General features: G+C 41.5%; 14 protein-coding genes across 14 annotated transcripts; 7 read left to right on the forward strand and 7 right to left on the reverse strand.

The window, feature by feature from the left end:
- Positions 1-131: 131 nt before the first annotated feature.
- FOA43_000352 (uncharacterized protein) lies at positions 132-1229 on the forward strand (the record flags this gene model as incomplete). Its single annotated transcript, XM_038920685.1, has 1 exon — positions 132-1229. One exon carries the CDS (start codon positions 132-134, stop codon positions 1227-1229), a length of 1098 nt encoding a protein of 365 aa, XP_038776613.1.
- A 409-nt stretch (positions 1230-1638) lies between these two features.
- On the forward strand, positions 1639-2220 carry FOA43_000353 (uncharacterized protein; the record flags this gene model as incomplete). The annotated part of the gene is given in 2 exon segments (XM_038920686.1): positions 1639-1644; positions 1663-2220. The coding sequence occupies 2 exon segments, from the start codon at positions 1639-1641 to the stop codon at positions 2218-2220; spliced, it is 564 nt and encodes a 187-aa protein (XP_038776614.1).
- A 130-nt stretch (positions 2221-2350) lies between these two features.
- FOA43_000354 (uncharacterized protein) lies at positions 2351-5215 on the reverse strand (the record flags this gene model as incomplete). Its single annotated transcript, XM_038920687.1, has 1 exon — positions 2351-5215. One exon carries the CDS (start codon positions 5213-5215, stop codon positions 2351-2353), a length of 2865 nt encoding a protein of 954 aa, XP_038776615.1.
- Positions 5216-5433: 218 nt separating this feature from the next.
- FOA43_000355 (uncharacterized protein) lies at positions 5434-6610 on the reverse strand (the record flags this gene model as incomplete). Its single annotated transcript, XM_038920688.1, has 2 exons — positions 5434-6548; positions 6607-6610. The coding sequence occupies 2 exons, from the start codon at positions 6608-6610 to the stop codon at positions 5434-5436; spliced, it is 1119 nt and encodes a 372-aa protein (XP_038776616.1).
- A 264-nt stretch (positions 6611-6874) lies between these two features.
- FOA43_000356 (uncharacterized protein) lies at positions 6875-7441 on the forward strand (the record flags this gene model as incomplete). Its single annotated transcript, XM_038920689.1, has 1 exon — positions 6875-7441. One exon carries the CDS (start codon positions 6875-6877, stop codon positions 7439-7441), a length of 567 nt encoding a protein of 188 aa, XP_038776617.1.
- A 686-nt stretch (positions 7442-8127) lies between these two features.
- On the reverse strand, positions 8128-8679 carry FOA43_000357 (uncharacterized protein; the record flags this gene model as incomplete). The annotated part of the gene is made up of 1 exon (XM_038920690.1): positions 8128-8679. One exon carries the CDS (start codon positions 8677-8679, stop codon positions 8128-8130), a length of 552 nt encoding a protein of 183 aa, XP_038776618.1.
- A 321-nt stretch (positions 8680-9000) lies between these two features.
- Positions 9001-10566, reverse strand: NOP56 (snoRNP complex protein nop56; the record flags this gene model as incomplete). Its single annotated transcript, XM_038920691.1, has 1 exon — positions 9001-10566. The coding sequence occupies one exon, from the start codon at positions 10564-10566 to the stop codon at positions 9001-9003; it is 1566 nt and encodes a 521-aa protein (XP_038776619.1).
- Positions 10567-10796: 230 nt separating this feature from the next.
- Positions 10797-11694, reverse strand: FOA43_000359 (uncharacterized protein; the record flags this gene model as incomplete). The annotated part of the gene is made up of 2 exons (XM_038920692.1): positions 10797-11639; positions 11692-11694. The coding sequence occupies 2 exons, from the start codon at positions 11692-11694 to the stop codon at positions 10797-10799; spliced, it is 846 nt and encodes a 281-aa protein (XP_038776620.1).
- Positions 11695-11859: 165 nt separating this feature from the next.
- FOA43_000360 (uncharacterized protein) lies at positions 11860-12219 on the forward strand (the record flags this gene model as incomplete). Its single annotated transcript, XM_038920693.1, has 1 exon — positions 11860-12219. The coding sequence occupies one exon, from the start codon at positions 11860-11862 to the stop codon at positions 12217-12219; it is 360 nt and encodes a 119-aa protein (XP_038776621.1).
- A 78-nt stretch (positions 12220-12297) lies between these two features.
- On the reverse strand, positions 12298-13050 carry FOA43_000361 (uncharacterized protein; the record flags this gene model as incomplete). Its single annotated transcript, XM_038920694.1, has 1 exon — positions 12298-13050. The coding sequence occupies one exon, from the start codon at positions 13048-13050 to the stop codon at positions 12298-12300; it is 753 nt and encodes a 250-aa protein (XP_038776622.1).
- Positions 13051-13254: 204 nt separating this feature from the next.
- Positions 13255-14415, forward strand: FOA43_000362 (uncharacterized protein; the record flags this gene model as incomplete). Its single annotated transcript, XM_038920695.1, has 1 exon — positions 13255-14415. The coding sequence occupies one exon, from the start codon at positions 13255-13257 to the stop codon at positions 14413-14415; it is 1161 nt and encodes a 386-aa protein (XP_038776623.1).
- Positions 14416-14426: 11 nt separating this feature from the next.
- Positions 14427-15545, reverse strand: FOA43_000363 (uncharacterized protein; the record flags this gene model as incomplete). The annotated part of the gene is made up of 1 exon (XM_038920696.1): positions 14427-15545. The coding sequence occupies one exon, from the start codon at positions 15543-15545 to the stop codon at positions 14427-14429; it is 1119 nt and encodes a 372-aa protein (XP_038776624.1).
- Positions 15546-16115: 570 nt separating this feature from the next.
- Positions 16116-17165, forward strand: FOA43_000364 (uncharacterized protein; the record flags this gene model as incomplete). Its single annotated transcript, XM_038920697.1, has 1 exon — positions 16116-17165. The coding sequence occupies one exon, from the start codon at positions 16116-16118 to the stop codon at positions 17163-17165; it is 1050 nt and encodes a 349-aa protein (XP_038776625.1).
- A 219-nt stretch (positions 17166-17384) lies between these two features.
- HOM6 (Homoserine dehydrogenase) lies at positions 17385-18467 on the forward strand (the record flags this gene model as incomplete). Its single annotated transcript, XM_038920698.1, has 1 exon — positions 17385-18467. One exon carries the CDS (start codon positions 17385-17387, stop codon positions 18465-18467), a length of 1083 nt encoding a protein of 360 aa, XP_038776626.1.
- Between the last annotated feature and the right edge of the window lie 19 nt (positions 18468-18486).

Consider the following 18486-nt stretch of genomic DNA (forward strand, 5'->3'; position numbering starts at 1 on the left):
ATACCTTTACAAGTTAAATTACTAATCACCATAATTAGAGTGGGGAATACTTCGACAATATATCAGCAACCTCGTGGCTTGATAACTTTGTATTATTTCGTTTGTTACTTTTTATTCATCCTTCAATAACCATGTCGTCTCCATTTGTTGTCAATTGGGGTGTTATGGGCCCCGGCAGAATCGCAACTTTGTTTGTTAACGACTTCCTCAATTCCAAAGATCCTTTGAGAAAATCTGTTCTTGATAAGACAATTGAGCATAGGTTGGTAGCTGTTGCCTCCAGTTCTTCAGTAGACAGAGCGCAGAAATTTAAAGATGAGAGCATTCACCAGAGTTCTAACGAGGAGATTAAGTGCTATGGTTCTTATGATGAGATTTATGATGATCCGAAAGTGGATATTATTTACATCGCTACTCCTAACATGACACACTTTAAACTTTGCTATCAAGCCTTGACTCATGGAAAGCACGTTCTTTTGGAAAAACCGTTCACTATCAACCACAGGCAATGTGAGATATTGACTCGTTTGGCCAAGGAAAAGCATCTTTTCCTTATGGAAGCTTATTGGACAAAGTTCAATCCTGTTTACCGAGAGATTTGCGACTATTTATTTGGCAGCAAAGAATGTGACATTGGCACAATTGAAAGAGTTATCTCTGATTTGAGTATGGTTTTTCCTCGGAATGATCCCGGCATGGAGAGAATTTACAAACCGGAATTGGGAGGAGGTGTCATCATGGATATTGGAATCTATGCACTTTACTGGGCCTTGGGATTCCTTGACAAGGACAACAAGCAAGCTATCCCTCAGATTACGTCTTTCGCCCACAACGCAGATACTGGAGTCGATATCTCCACAGCTGCAATCCTAAAGTACGGTAATGGCACACTTGCAGTTTCTACTTGCTCGGGTATCGTGAAAAACGAAGGCCATGATGTGCTTATCAATTGCACCAAGGGCCGCGTGATTGTGGACCAGGCATCCCATCCCACCGAGTATTGGATTTATGATAACGAAAATAAGCAGCTAGTTCATAAGAAGTTTGAATTCGATGGAGAGGCCATGTATTTTGAAGCCGATCACGTGGCCGAATGCCTCTCCAAGGGATTGACTGAAAGTCCTCTACATACCATGGCACACGCTGCCAGAATGTCCAAAATCTTGGACACGATCAGAAAGCAGGTTGGCAATGTTTATTCCGAGACCCTTGAATCTGTCGGAGTTTAGCTAGTCTCCATCCACACTTCTTCGGAATTAATATTTTATCCCGAGCAGGTGAGAGGGTGACTGCCGACCACTTATCGGGTCTAAGACGGGTTATCTATACGTATTATTGAACCTCTGGATATGATATTTATCACTTTAGTCTGTACGTGCTTTGATGAACTTTTTTTTATGTTTAAACTGCTTATCATGCTAGTTATGTGTCTAATCACGACACACGACGAATCCCGTATGATTTTAATCCATCACGGTAATTTTTCCCCGATTTTTTATTCCCCCACCACCCAAATTTTTTTTTCTCCAATTCTTCGTATAATAGGCTGTAAATCCGTTTTCGTTGTTGAAAGGACGGGATGAAAATTTGAACTGGTGCTAGTTACTTGGTCTTCATCTTCATCTTCACGTTTCGAATATGGTTGTCTTCTTCCATAATAAGCACACATTTCATCACGATTTTGAAACAGTGACTCTGGCGTACTTCAATAGATATCCTAATCCCTATTCTAATCATGTTAAATCTATTGACACTATAGAAAGGCACATCGACTCTGATGGTAAGCTTCATCAGACTAAGATAATACACAAGAGCGGTAGGCTACCTGTGTGGGTGAAACCATTTTTGGGAAAAATTAACTCCAGTTGGATTGTTGAGAGAACCATCGTTGACCCTATACATAAAACTATGATTACTTACAATTGCAATATGGACCATACCAAGCTGTTGCGCATAGAGGAGTCCACGAGCTATCGCTACGATTTCAATAGGAGTGTTACTGACTCAGACGCCACTGTTAAGTTTAGTAGTGGTTTCAGAAAGTTTGGTTTTGGTGGTCTCAACCTTAGAGACCGTATCGAGAACTGGTCCAAGGCTAGATTTGCCGAACATTCCAAAACAAGCCGTCAGGGCTTAAAGATCGTCATGGATACTGTCCGTCAGAAAATGGCACACAGAATCCAGTCTCAGCGGATCCAAGGTCAGAGCTACGGCATGTGAATCGCTTCTTTCTATTTATGACCATTTATGACTGTCACGACTTTTTACGTACGCTTTTTCTAAACACCCCTTCTTCTGCTCTAACACTTACTGTTTAATTTATGAGAACCATACCATCGATAGGCCTGCTTTATGCAAAACTTAGTTGCCATCCCATTCTTTCGACAACATTGTACCAATCCACAAACTTGTTTCCCAAAGGATTTAATTTCCAAAGGTGCTTCATCACTATTTGACAGCGCAACACGTTCTTCCAGCGGTACCGTTTGATGAACTCGTTATATCTCTGGTTCATCTCCTTTCTATCCTTTGGATATATTGAATTCATTCCCGCAATAAACATCGGGAAGCAGAGTGCTGCTTCAATATCTGATCCCAACAATACATCCAGAGATTTGATTAGTTGGTTTACCAAGTACTGTATTTCTAACGATGACGGAGTCATTCGAAGTACAGACTGCCTAAGGTGAATCTTAGCAGTGAGCTGAAAGCACTCAAAAATAGTGAGTTGTAGTTCTAAGTCTTTAGGCTTCAGCCGAGACATAATATGCTGTCTTGGTTTTGCTTCGTTTAATCTTTTCTCAATATCCTGACACTGATCCATGATCTCACTGTACTTCTCGGAAAGCGAGTAATCAGAATCTAGAGAATCATCCTCCTCGTCTTCCCCATCGCAACCGTTATTCCTTTCTGTCTCATCTTGAGCGTCTCTGGTGGCCTCCTCTCGAGCAACCTTCATTTCCTGGCTGAATATTCCCGCATCAGGGCTTAAGCTGACATTTGAATATAAATTGGTTGATGCTGTTTCCGAAGAAACGTGAGGAGAGCTGTCCGTAACGCCTGCAAGCTCCTCTGCAGCGTAAGCCATAAATTCCTCGTCATCGGAACAATCTACAGAGCCGGATCCAAGGCTACGCAACCTGCGTATCTTCCTGTACAATCTCCGTGACGTTGATACCAATTTGTTTATCTCGGCCAGAATATTGAAAATAGGAGATGAGATGTTATGCAACGGATCCAAAAATCCAAGATCATTAGAGGCTGTCCACATCTGTTCATACTCCTTCAAATCGAAATGAAGAGGTCTCACCTTCGACACTGCCACCGCAGTAATATCGTGATATGCATAGTTTGTAGCAAGGAAATGTTCGTCCTTACTATCATTAAACTTTTGAAGTCCTCCCTTTAGTTTGATTAACTTAGCACCGTACTCCAAGTATTTTGACCACCGTGATACATCACCACGACAGATTTCTACACCACAAAGAATAAGGAATGATGCGAGTCTTAAGTTGATCATATCATCTTTAGAAAGCATTGATAGAGTAGCTGTACATTCTTCATGAAATGGAGAGGTATCCTCTCTAATGATATCAGTATCGGTATCGTCCACATATGTAGCCACGTCTTTGTAATAATTCAGATTATCCTCATCCAGTATTGGCCTTTTAGCAAATCCTTGAATAGCTCTCTGTATGTAATAGTTTCCTTGCTTTTCCATTTTGGTTCCACCCATATGAAACGCGCTCCAAGCAAGGATTCCGTACAGTACACTCTGATCAACGAGAGCCATTGGTAAGAATGTATGCAAGTACATGTTCTCTTCTTTGGGAGCCGAAGATGCGACCAAGCTTAACTTATCTCTATAGTACTCATACAATTGTTTACCAATTGGTGTGAGTGATGCCAGTGTTGTACTAGTAACAATAGAAGGGTTCATATAGATAACGGAATGCCCACTCTGCTCAGCTGGCACGCTCCCCATGATGCTATTATTGCGAACAAAATGAGGACCATTGCCAGCTGGGCTGGCTCTATCATTATCATCATTGGTTTGCGAAATCCATTTTTGGTCGCCGTTATTACCAACATTGGGTGAAAGCTCGAACAGTTCTTCCACTTGGCCAATGGTAAGCATTGAATTCAGAAGTGATTGGTCAACAATATTGTTTTGAGCAAGCGATGTGCTTAATTCAGCTACTCGGAGATGATCTTGCAACGCTTTGGAGAAACCAGGTGAAAACATCTCAGAGAACTGATCACCTGGACTATTAATGGTTATCGTTTGGCTTTCGTCCAAAGATAGAGGATGTATGCGATGCAACGGAACGTTAGTTTCATCTTGATGTTGACGTTGTATCACTTGATTGTCAAAATAGGGAGACAGTGCTGGAGAAAATGAGGCATAACCCCTCGTACCAAACGAAGACGGTGCTGCAGTCGTGGCAGGGGTAGATAGGAGTGATGGAGCCGATGAAGCCAGTGGAGCCAGTGGAGCCAGTGGAGCCAATGGAATAGATGAGGCAGAATAAATAGATGCTGCGGATCGAGTCTGTAGATCTTGAACCTCCTGTGGGTTTGATAGATTACCAAGAGAGTCGCTGGTAGCTCCCATCCCCTGAAGCCAGTTAGTGTTGGCGACAGAAGATATATCGATTGATAAAGGATTGAATACCACTTTATCGCCAACGGCATTGCTGTTTCTGAACTTCTTACTCCTGATAAACTTATGTGCCGCTTTCCTCGACTTATCGGCCTTCTCATCAGTAGCGTTTGATGCATCATCAGACTCGGTTCCGCTCAACACAGGAGTCTTCTTCTTTCTATGCCTTAATTTACTCTCCTCTTCAATCAGTTCCATTTCGTGCTTCAAACGTGAAGCCTCCTCTGGAATCATATCATCGGTAATATATTCGCACCGTCTATTTAGACGCTTGCAGTCTCCACATATTGGTTTCTGTTCATCGCACCGTTTCTTTCGAAGCTTGCAAGTAATGCATCCCTGCTTAGATCTTTTTCTCAGTTTCATTGTGTGTACTTTATGTTCTATATCGGGTTGATTGCGTAGACCTTGCGAGAAGTGCATGTTGGGTCCGGTAGCAGGAGTTAAATTGGAGTCATCAGAATCATTCAACTCCATCAAGGGCAGGGAAAGTATTTGTGCTTGATCCAAAGACGGCGACCCGTCATGCTTCTGAGTAGCCATGGTACCCATGTTAGAGATGCAAAACACAGATAGGGCGTACTGAAAAGACTAGTCTGTATTTGTGCTGGTCAGCGTTTTATTGGTCGATTACGGTCTAATTTTTTTCATCCGTTCTCATTTATGCCGTTATCGGGGAGTATTAAAAAAATCACAGACAAGTGAGAAGTTTCATGGTCTATTAATTGGCTTCATTATACATATATATACTGGTATGATACAGGTACAAATCATATAATTGACTGGTATGACAATACAAACTCTTTGGTGACATACTCCCAAGACGTTGGATCAAAGAACACGTAAGTGCCCCTCTCTGATCCTGGACCGTTTGGTACAGGTTCTACACTGGAATCCTTGGTAAGCCAAACCTGGAGGTCCTTATGGTATCTCCAATTTCTGTTATTCAATTCGCGGGCAGCCAACTCTTGTAAAGTATCCCTAGGCTTGCTGTAGAAAATGAAGAATAGAGTTTCGTCGTTGAAAGTATTGATGCGGCTCTCAATATTAGTCAATTCTTTATCTGGTATAAGGAAACTGTTTGGGCAGCTGAAAAGCGGCTCAACTTCCGATCTGCTCGTTTCCAACCACGGAGAAGCAAATGTCTTTGAGATCTTGTAGTTAGGGTCATTGTTTGACAAGTCTAGTCCTAGCATGTTCAAGTCTACTCCGGTAGCTATAGTGGCTTGGTCACTAGGTTCCATTCTAAGCAAAGGAAGTAGCCCTTTCAAACCAAATTTATCAATATCCTCTGTGAGTATCACCTCCTCCACAGCAGCTGTTGTAGCGGTGGTGGTGGTAGCGGCAGCTTGCTTAGGCTCGAGCTTACCTTGAATAAGACCTGGAGGAAGCTGTGGTGTAGGTGTATCACTATGAGAGCCATTAAGCGGCGTATTTGTGATGCCTGACTCAGTAGCAGAGATACCCGTGGCAACACCAGCAGCAGCAGCAGCAGCATTTGTAAGACTATTGAGAATGTTTGTGGCACTTTGGGAAGATGTCAAGCCGGTGGTATTACTATTAATGTTTTCACCACTATTGTTTCTGTTGGCAAGAGATGAAGCCTGTTTGACAGCGTTTAGGATAGCCTGTGCATTCGCCTTTGTTTGGCTTGGTAGTGTCTGAGAAGAAGATGATGTTTGGAGTTGTTGAGAGAGCAGAGGAATCTTTGCGTTGTTGTCAAGGTTATTGGCATTGCCAATAACGTGAGAGTCTAGTGCAGGAAATTGTTCGTTGAAAGAGGTGGAATCTAAGTTCCTTCGAATACCGCCGGACGCACCGGCAGCTGCCTTGTAAGAAATGCCAGGCCGTTTATCAAGATCGTCAGTGACGTTTCCCCACGCGGCTTAAATGGTTGTTAGTAAAGGGTCGGCGATCGGGAAATTAGTAGATTCATTACTTACACATAATTCAATGACAGAAGTGTTTTGTTGTGCACTGATCTTTGAGTCAATAGGCTGCAAACTGAATACACGTTAGTTCTGTAACTTTCATTGAAAGCTGGATTTCTTAGACAAGGTGTTTTTATTTTTTTTTCCTTTTCTCGGTACACGCAGGGTAAGTCTGATTCACTACAATTAACGCGTTGTTAAAGGTATTGAAAAATATAAATGTTTTTTCAGTCCAGAGATTTATACTCTATTCTTTTATTTAACTGCTTGCTTTTCCTAGATGTCTCTTCCAAATACTCGAAGAAAACTTCCCAATATTGTCATAACTGGTACACCGGGATGTGGAAAGACCTCGCATGCTGAACAACTTGTTCAACAATGTCCGGAGCTTACTCATATCAATGTGAGCGAATTCGCAAAGAAGAATAACTGCATAGAAGGATGGGATTCAGAAAGAGATACTAGCATCGTTGCAGAGGACAAACTTCTGGACCTTTTAGAGCCTTTGGCAGATAAAGGAGGTCTGGTATTGGACTGGCATTGCTGTGATTTATACCCAGAAAGATGGGTAGATCTAGTGGTGGTATTGAGGTGTGATAATACAGTGCTATACGATAGACTCAAAAAGCGAGGCTATAAAGAGAGTAAGGTGCAGGAGAACGTTGAATGTGAAATTATGCAAGTTCTTTTGTCTGATGCCAAGGAGAACTACGATTCTCAAATTGTCATAGAGCTACAAAGTGAACAGGTGGATACCTTGGATGATAATGTTGACCGAATAACCCAGTGGTTTACTAAGTGGAAGCAAGATCATTCGCAAGGAGTTTCCAACAAGTTACCATCATAACTAGAGATTAGTATAATAAATAAGCTTGTATTTCCTTTTCTTTCTTGATATATATATGTCCATGAATAGATCAAAAAGGTTCCAATCGATCAAATCAATGACCCACTCTGATCTTCAAAGCCCTTTGCGTTTTCCTTCTCTTTCTAAGCTTGTGTTTCTTCATTTTTAATCTTCTCTTTCGAAGCACAGATGTCATCTGAATAGGAAAGTTTTTAACTGTATTTTCATTTATTGGTGTAATCATTTCAGAGAGAACTTTTGATTCGAATGTGTCCTTCGAAAGACCTGCAAAGAGTCCCTGTGCATCATCGATATGAAATTTGATTTGCAAAGGTTGCCGCATTTTCATCCCTCTTTGTGAAAATTGCATAGTCGATGCAAATCTCCTCGAAATGGCAGCCCCCATGAGCTTGCCTAATCTTGCAAACATGGCTGGTGTGGTAAGAAAAAAGGGCGATGATACAAGCTTCAATCATACTACTTAAGCCCACATAAAATTTTTTACCCCGGTCGATTGAGGATGTCCAGGTTCAAGTTAACTTAGAGTCGCGCGCAGACACGTCGGTCGACCAAATAGATATATATAACGCATACTTTTATTCCTTACCCTAAATTTACCTACCCCTTTACTTCCTATTCCCTAACCCCTGGATTCCCTCGATATAAACCAACTATCTGTAGACCTACTAGTAGTCGTCATCATACATCAGCTCTGCACCATTATCAAATATGTCATCATTCATGCTGACTTCTCTCTGACAGGATTTTCTGTAATTGGCTGACGCAGGGGTCGTATTTTCCCCCCTCAAATTAGTTTTCGCACATGCTTCATCATCCATCTCATCGGACGAGTCCACGACAATGTCAATGACTTCGACCGGTTGCGAATCTCCTTGAAATGAGTTTGGATTTAATCCTGCCCGAGCCTGCTGGTACGAGCTTGCAAACAAATCCTGGTTCCATATAAATCCCTGGGATTCTGTCAAATTAATAGAAAATGAAGGAATCCTTGCCATACGCAGCGAGCCAGAAGGTGAAGAGGATGCCGGTGACAGTGTAGCATAGTAAGATAGCTCATAAGTCTGAAAGTTGTCATTTTCTAGCATCGATTTAGAAAGAAATGACCTGCGACGAGCATAAGGTGAATCGGATGAGTTGAATGAAGACTTGCGTCGCTTCTTAATAGTCATAGGAAGAGTAGGTGCGTTGTTGCTTTTCTGAGACGGTTGAGGTGTCATTTTCTGAGATAATAAATTGTATGAGTGATTTTGTCTGTAAGAGTAGGAAGAGCTGGACAGACCACCGTTATCCTGGTCCTTGCGTATCCAAGATGAAGACATAACTAGTGCAATGATAAAGAAAAGAAAAAGTGTATAGTATAGGACAAAGTTTAGAATTGACTGACTCATCCGCAATCCGAGCCACACATTTTCATTCTTATCGGACTTTATTGTTAACCCGCGATAACTCGCGATAACTGCGAACGATCCCAAAGGGTAAAGCTACTGAAAAAAAAAAAGATTCGAAAAACGCAGATACATTACATTACAACCATACCCTCAATGTTTAGACTTCTTCTTCTTATGTTCAGAGTCATCCTCAGCCTTTCTCTTCTTATCATGGTGCTTATGTTTGTGTTCCTTCTTCTCCTTCTTGGACTTTTTCTCTTTCTTCTCTTTCTTCTCCCTTATTTCCTTCTTCTCTTTCTTTTCTTTCTTTTCTTTCTTCTCGGCAGGCTTCTCTTCTTCCTCATCTTCTGTATCGTCGGATTCTTCCGGCTTCTCTGATTTTCCCTGTTCCTCTGGCTGAGCGGCATCCGATCCTCCGAGGTTCATGGCCTCTTTAACAGCATCGGAATTCTTCATTGGTGGCTTTCCATCCTCGTAAAACTGAAGTCTCTGTTCAACTTGCTTCTTAAGAACCTTACCAAAAGCATTCGTTGGATCGTCGGCAAAATTATCAATTCTGGAAGCAATAGAGCATTTGTTGGCCAAGTATCTAGAAATTCTACCCTTATTTTTAGGAGCAGCCTTTCCAATAAATGAGGATTTGTAGATCAATCCGTACTTAGGAGTATTACCCTTGGTTTTCAAAGCTCTGAACAAAGCCTTTTCGGCTCCCAATATTTGCACCGTAGAAGCAGCCTGTTTGGAAAGGTTGGTCAAAGAACCGGCATGAGAAATCAATCTGGCTCCCACAACCTCACCAATCAATTCGGATAAGTTAGGGGCCACGACATGCATCTTGTCATTCAAATATTTGGATAATCCTGCTCTGTACTCAATCATATGTAGAGATTTCTCCGCAAACGACTCCATATTATTCATGTCTTGCTCGGAAACATCTTGTCCCATAGAAATTCTGGCAGCATCAATGATCTTTTCAGCAACAGCAGCATCATCATCCACAAGAGCAGCCAAATCATGTAAGCTGTCAGGTGTAAGCGAAGTCTTATCCTTTACGAAAAGCATTACCTGACAGTAGGTCTTGTTATCTGGTACAATTTTTGCCAACTCCGGGAAATGCCATCCATACCATTCCTTAACACGCATAGCAAAAGTATTGACATCCTTATCAAGTTGATCCAAAGTAGCAATAGCCTGGATAATATGGTTATCATTCTTCTGCACACTGAACTTGACCTTGGCTCTAGAATAAGCATGTGCCAAACCCAACTCGGCTCTTTCCAAATCTCCCTCTTGCAAACCCTTTAAAACCTTTATTCCGTGATATCTGATACCTCTTATTAAATCCTGGACAACCTCATTCCAGTAGCAATCAATGTATGGGAAGACGGCTTTGATGGACGGTCCCAAGTTTCTGTCTGATATACCCAGGTTGATGGTGTGCTTGGAAGATCCTTTAGGAATGTTCAACTCTATTATAGATTTCAAGTAATCAGAAACCAATCCTTCTGTAATATCGTTCATGTTTTCCAAGGCCTGTGCGGCACCTTTGAAAGGTGCAAACGACACGAGTTCCACCATTTTGGAGAATTTCGCTAAGTCTTGGGCAGCCTGTTCAACATCTTTAAGACGGGCACCAACGTCATCCTGTTGAAGTTTCACTTTAAAGATTGCATACCCAGTAGGTTCTTCGTGCAACACGTAGTCTAGTCCTGCCATTTTGAATTATTGGTGAAACAAACACTGTGAAGCCTTAATACAAGAGAAGATGTCAATCATACAGAGTTGGATATCGTAGAAAATTTTTTATCAAACTTTAATTTGGCTGAAAAATTTTCTACAAAAAAACCCTGCAAAACTGGGATCTTGTTACGCTTATGTAATTGATTCTACGCTATTACGGATTTCCCATTGGAGTATGTACCTATGTGAATGTATTAGTGAAATGATCACATATAAAGGCCACCATTCGAAGCTCTTTTTAGGTCAAGCTTGGATTCAATAAATTTGAGGAATTGTCCGGTGCTGTCAATATTGAACATTTCGTTTAGAACGGGAGCAACGGTAGACACAGCATCCAAGTTCAATTTCTCCATATCCAAACTGAATGCACCTTCTGCATCAACACCAATAGTAGCAAATGGTATATTAACCAATGCGGCTCTCGAGGAAAATGAGCCTGCGATTCCCGTCACAATATTTGGAGGTACCATATCGCTTATCTTATGCAAAACGGTAGGCGAATCATGGTAATCTTTTGAAATGAGCTTACGTACTGTTTCCTCCTCACAAAGCTCGCATGTACCGAATGTAATTAGCCTATGCACATCATACGAGCTTAGAATTGTGTTTGCCAGTAAATTGTAGATGATCTTATTGCGAAAAGAGGGAATTGTAACAAAATCCACTTTGCAAGAAGGAGTTTTGAGACAGTAAACAGGAATATCCTTCAAGTCCTGTTCAAGAATATAGTTATCTTTGACGTTATAAAGCTGTGTGGCCTCGTCAAAGTCCAAAGTATCGTTGTCTGAATCGTTTGTGTCAGGGTATGTCACTTTAATCGTCGATATCCGTTTAATACTAATGCCTTTTAACTCAAATATGGATTCCGTCAACACTGAAAGTACTTCCGGAATCACCAAAAAGTAGTTTGAGTTATCGTGAGGATGATGATGTTCCAACGTGATTGTTGGGAGAACAGTAGGCTTCTCTAGTAAAGGATTGGAGTTGTCATCTGGCTGGGAGTCCTGAAGGATGTGTCGAGGGGTGGCCAATTCCTGAAATGGTTTAAGCTTAAGCAATGTTAATATCAAATGATTGTTGTCAATAGAGAAATATACCTACCATTATATTGAAGAGGTTTGATGGGAAACAAGAATAATGAGTTAAGCTGTTGAGTCGCCTTCTCATTCGAGCATCATTTTTGCTTCATATGAATTTTTTACGTGTATTTGGCAGCGAGCACCAATTAGGTGAAGGTCATCAGCAGGGTCATTTTTATACACAAACCCAATGTCGTCGTCTATCGAACAACTATCGAAAAGTTATAATAAGCTCCAAGCAGAACTATCCGAACTTGTCAGTTCAAGGCAGAAATTGGAGACGCAGTATGAAGAGAATAAGATTGTAAAAGAGGAGTTCGATAAGTTGAAAAAAGATACTAAGATCTACAAGCAGATTGGTCCTGTTTTGATGCCACAGGATGAGACTGAAGCTAAGATGAATGTGGACAAGCGTCTTGAGTTTATCGGGGGAGAAATTGAGCGGGTTGAAAAGAAGATTGAGGTTGAACAGGTGCAGTTCTCTAAAGCCAGGGATGAGTTGGTCAAAGCTAGAACGGCACTGATGCAACCGGCAGCCAAGGCGTCCTAAAACCCGGGTTTACAAACTATACACTATACTATAAGCATGATATTAATTGATTCTTAGAACGAGAGAGTCCTCAAATAGTTAGCCTCTAGCAACTTGGCTTCTGATCATATTGAGGGTACTAATACCATTAAAGATAATCCACTCTTCAAAAGAGTTGTAAATTCGGCCAGCTGTATTGACTTCCTGAAGACGATCGGTGGCAAATTGAATCGTATCACTGAAACCCTTAGAGTGATCGCTCAACATAAATAATTCGGACTGAATAATTGCACCAGCAACGGCAAATCTCTTTGAATACCAAGCAAAGTCGGTTGATTTATCCCCAGCATAATATGACATATCATCAGCAAGATTATGCAGTTCTTTTAGGGATTCCGAAACGTTGGAAGGAAGGATCATTCTACCCAAAGCTTGATGGTAGTGTTGAATGATTGGCTCGTTCAAAAGTAATCTCTTAGTCATGTAGAATTGCAATCTATCCTTCTCGTTGAACATCTTCCCGGCAGCCTCTTTGTTCTGCTCATACATCTCCTGACGAGCAAACTTCATATGGTAAAGTGCCAATTCCATAGCCATGTCTCTAGATGGAGTGGTGAAGTTGAATATGGCACCCAAAGTGCTTGGATTGGTTCCTACAGCAGCAGCAGCATGATTAACTGCTTCTTCTGTAAATCCCTCTTTAGGAACAAAATCTGTGTAAGCTTTAGAAAGAATCTTATTCTCTAAAGTAGACGGGTCTGCAATTGGTGGTTCTGTATGGTATAAAGAGTGGAATGATCTGACAAGGCAGCGCTTTGCCTGGATCGAAAACCTTTGACCAAGTGAAAGCATGTTGATATAATTCCGCTGAGACTAAGAATAAAAATAACAAAGAGACCAGAGGGATGAACGAGTTGAAATGCTCATCATGAAGAGTCTCTTTCCTATTCGCGAGTCTCGTGCTTCTTTATATATATAACGTTTTTTTCTTCAATTTGGGCTTAAATCCGATACAGCAATAGTGATCCGATTCCCTCTTGAAGTCCCTCTACTGACATGTCTTCTGTGCTGGGACCATCTCCACCTTCTATCCAATACTTTAGTGAGTTTTTGCCTCGATTAAAGACCATTTCGGTATGCATTAAGTATCCTGAAAATGTTCTGCCAAAAGCCTTACATACCAATGAACAAGGAGACATGATTATTTTGGTAGATAATGATGGTAAGCAGTTGCAATTGAAAATTCCAGTGCGATCTATTCCAAACTTCAATGTTTCTGTAACTGGTGAAAATGGTATGCTCTCATTCAAGCTACCCTCAGATCCAAAGGACACTCAAGTAGAAAGCATAGAAAGGTTTAGAGATATAGATACATTGACCGACAAGGACAGCTTGCCATGGTCTGCCAAAGAGATGGCTAGTTTTAAGGCTCATGATGACAGTTTTGTTTGTTTGAAGTGCCATCGGACACTAATACCATTGAAGTCTGTCCGTCGAATTGATCCTATGCCGTCCGAATTCTGGTCTGAAATGATGGAATTTTGGCATTGTCATAAACCCGCAACGGACAGCACTAACTCTTACAACTCCATCAACGATAGATTCAACAAGTTTCACCCCGGAGATTATAATTTGATCGTGGGATCCCATTATATTGTCCTTAATCCGGCGCAGTTTGCAATGACAACTATTGGAGAATCGTGCAATTGTGCTGGTTGTAATTTCCAGTTGGGTATTAAAGATACTTCTACAGGTAATTACAAAGTTTACATGTGGAACTTGGGTCATCGCGTAGCGGGATCCTCCGTCATTTCGACCTTCCATCCTTATTTGCAGGCTTTTTCTTTGCTCATCGACTCTATCAGCGCCACGGCGATAAGATTTTACGTGGTGAAAGTGAAGCAATCAAAGGATGATGCCTGTAGTCGTTCTTCAAGACTTCTTGTTTGGTGTTTCAGCTTTGGTTTGGAAGTCGTGATTGGCAATTTACTTCTTCATAACTCATTGAAAGTAATGTTTAAAAATTCGGATACTGAAATAGATGAGTTTGTCAGGCAATCGAAATCGTCTTCCGTTCAGTACGATACGATCGAGTTAGATAAGATCTGCTACGATGACTTTGCTTCAGAATTACTGGAAACTCATCAGCTGTTACCAGACCAACAAAATTCATTTAACGGCTGGGATATTGGTTACATACCAGAACGGAACTCATAAATGCCGTCCGCTTATACAGACTTCAAGTATTCAGTAATTAATGGAGCGACCTGTTTTCTTGAAGCTGCCGTATTTAATTGTTCGAAGGCTTTGATTTCCTCGCTGGAAGAGCTGACTTTGACTTCTAGCTGTAATTTATTCTCGAGAGCAGCTGCCGTATCCGATGAAAGAGCAGAGTTGGCATCACCTACCAAAACCATCTGCCTGCAGTGAACATTGTTGCTTTTGCTATTATAGCTGGCCATCATGACCATTAGTGAAAGATTTCTCTGGCCTTTCAACTCCTTAAGATCCTGCACCATGTTCTGATATCCAAAAGTGGCCTCTAGCTGATCTAAAGATCCACTTACAGAGCTGATACCGGTCTTTAATTTGCCACAGTTGTATTCTTTATAGTCCTTCCTTAAAATGTCCTTGAAGTTAAATCCTTCTACCGACTTCTTCTGCTTATGGAGAATAGTATTCTCTTGTGAAAGCTCTTCATCTGATAATTCAGGGTACTGTGCCTTGATATGATTTAGAATATCAACGTCGGTCTGCTTAGTCTTGTACTTATCGGTCAAAAATCCTGTATCTAATAGTATAGCTGACACGAGGAACTTCACCGTAGCCAAATCAAGCTTAGCGTTGAGCACACCTTTCTGGAAGTGGCCAAGAACCAAAGAGCTGCAGGAACCCGTAACTTGAATTAGCCTTGGTTCGGCATGAAGAAAGAGATGTTCATCATCATGATGATCGATTATCGCCGTCACATGTGTGTTAAAAGCTTTCAATATCATCTCCTCGTTCTCTCCTTCTGGTTTGTTATGATCCACGAGCACCAAATTTAGTCTAATGTTGCGTGGTAAGAAATGTAAGTCATCGGCAAATATCAAATCTTCTGCCTGAATGTCTATCAGTTTGAGAGCATACTCGATATCTCTTCTGAGCCCTAAATCAGCTCTAGGAATGTTTAGCAACGGCAAAATGGGAGTGTCAGAAGGCTTTGTGAAATATGAGTACGCGATAGCTGATACAACCGAGTCCATGTCAGAGGACTGGTTACCCGTCACCAATGTCAACTTCGAGAGCCTCGAGGCAGTTTCGATTAAGTTGGCTTTAGAGGTTTTGAGAAAAGCGGTTAGGGACATCTTGTATGAGGACAGGTTGAGAAGAATACCGAGGCCTGTCAGTTAAAATCGAGATCTGCGACTAAATTGGGTTTCCTTGCTGGACCGGGGCTCGGCCCGGTAGAGAGTGTTTGATGGGGAACCCACACCGCGAAAACACCGAAGGATCGCGAGAGGAGAGGACTCGTTACCATAATAAAAGTATATCCTCTGACATCCATTTCATCCATTGTATACTCCGTGAATCTGTCGTGATCTCCTCCGTTCACCATGATTTCAATTCCCAAGCGTATTACACGAGTATTTCTACGATTGACGGTAGTCCTGATCGCCATTTTCTTGGTTTTTTCGACCCTTTGGAACTTTAACTTGGTTACCATTCCAGATACTGCAGGCATAGTAATTCTCGATCGGCTCAAGCAGCAGTTTGATAATACTCTAAACTCATTTGCTTCGCCTATTATTTCATTCTCGAACTCAAAAGGTCCCGTGACTTTTCAGGAAATAAAGCAGGTACTGTCGTTCCATGGAAAGTCGGAATTGACCAGGGATCAAATTATCGATGAGAACTACAAACAACTTAGTAGCATAATGGGGCAGACAATTGACGAGCCTAAAGTTGATAATTTGGTGAAGCCACCCGAAGATCCAGCCTCATATGAGCGTGCTAATGCTACCTTTATGATTTTGGCAAGGAATCAGGACTCAAGTGATGTTGTGCATACTATTAAGCAGATCGAGAAGCATTTCAATTCCAAGTTCCACTATCCATATGTGTTTTTGAATGATGCAGAGTTCAGTAAGCACTTTAAAGAGAGGGTTCAGAAGGAGATTTCTTCGGATGCCTATTTTGAAACCATTGACCCTAAGGAATGGAATCAGCCTGATGATATCGATAAAGAGAGGCAGAACAAGGGGATGCAGGAGTTGGCTAACGAGAATGTGGCCTATGCACGGCAGTTATCATATCATAATATGTGTCGGTACTATAGTCGAGGATTCTATAACCATCCCAGAATGAAGCAGTTCAAGTACTACTGGAGATTCGAGCCTAAAACAGAGTACTACTGCGATATTGACTACGACGTGTTCAAATTTATGAGAGACAATCATAAGATCTACGGTTTTACTCTTGCCCTTTACGACATTCACCAGTCTATCAAATCACTCTGGCCTAGAACTATGGAGTTCATTGAGCAGCATCCAGAGTATGTCAACCGTAATGCCTCATTCTCGTGGCTCGTTAACGACTTACAGAACCCACAGAAAGCACAATATGCTAATGGTTACTCAACATGTCATTTCTGGTCAAACTTCGAGATCGCAGATATGGACTTTTACCGTTCCAATGCATATTCCGAATGGATAGAGTATATGGATCAGACTGGTGGTTTTTACTACGAAAGATGGGGTGATGCTCCTATTCACTCAGTTGCGGTCTCGTTATTTGCTGATAAGAGTAATATACATTGGTTCAGAGATATCGGTTACAATCACATTCCCTATACAAATTGTCCGAACTCCAATAAGTGCACCAAATGCTCTCCCGGAAAGTTTTCTGACGCCAACCTCAGGTCTGAGAATTGTCTAACGAACTGGTGGAATTTGGAGATGGACGAAGCCGCCAGAAATATGTACTAGTAATATGAGGCCATCGAAGTGTTAGAATTGTATGCAACTGGCCGTAGAGTTTGTGATCCCCCTCCCTTCAGCTGCGGCTGTCGGTTCTGCCCGGTGACTAAATTCGCGAGCCGATACAGGAGATGTAACTCAATTCTCGAGGAAGAGGATTAATTTTTCACCACAGTTACTAGACCTAATTGTCTTCTTCTTTTCTTAGTTTCATCATTTTTTGTAAACATGGCAGGTGTTAATATTGCTATCATTGGTGCAGGTGTTGTCGGATCTGAGCTCATCTCTCAATTGACTTCTCTTAAGGGTTACATTGAGTACAACGTGGTTATCCTCGCTGAATCCAAGCATGTCTTGCGTAGTGAGGACTACTCTCCTTTGAACATGTCTTCTTGGAAACAAAATCTTGCGGCTTCTAGTAAGCCACCAATGTCTCCTGCACAGATTGCTGATTTCATGAAGAAATCTCCACTTCCAGCCATTTTGGTTGACAATACTTCTAATCAAACCATTGCTAACTCCTACCCTATCTTCATTAAGGCAGGTATATCTGTGGCTACTCCCAACAAAAAAGCCTTCTCCAGCGATATTAAGTTATGGAACAGCATCTTCGATTATGCCGGAAAACCTGGCTATGGTCTCTGCTACCATGAATCATCTGTTGGTGCAGGTCTTCCATTGATCTCCCCTTTGAAAGAGATGATCCTAACAGGTGACGAAGTCTTGAAGATTGAGGGTATCTTTTCAGGAACTCTTTCTTACATTTTTAACGAATTCTCGGCTGTAAAACCTTCCAACACGAAGTTTTCTGATGTGGTTAAGATTGCCAAGCAGAAAGGTTACACGGAGCCAGATCCAAGAGATGATTTGAATGGATTAGATGTAGCCAGAAAAGTTACTATCTTGGCCAGAATATCCGGTTTGCCTGTTGAATCTGCTACTTCCTTCCCCGTCCAGTCTTTGATTCCAAAAGAATTGGAATCCGTCTCTTCTGGCGATGAGTTCTTGCAAAGATTGCCTGAATTTGACGACCAGATGGAGTCACTTAAAGCTGAGGCTGCCAAAGAAGGTAAAGTGTTGCGTTTTATTGGTACCGTCGATGTTCCAAGCAAAAAGACTTCCGTGAAAATTCTTAAGTATGACTTCTCTCATCCATTTGCATCCTTAAAGGGCTCAGATAACGTTATCTCCATCAAGACCAAGAGATATCCAAATCCATTGATCATTCAAGGTGCTGGTGCTGGTGCCGCAGTTACTGCCATGGGTGTTTTAGGTGATGTCATCAAAATCGCTCAAAGAATTGCCCATTAAATACGTAATACATTAATTG

The sequence above is a fragment of the Brettanomyces nanus genome, chromosome 1, assembly GCF_011074865.1.
Source record: "Brettanomyces nanus chromosome 1, complete sequence".
NCBI lineage: Eukaryota > Fungi > Ascomycota > Pichiomycetes > Pichiales > Pichiaceae > Brettanomyces > Brettanomyces nanus.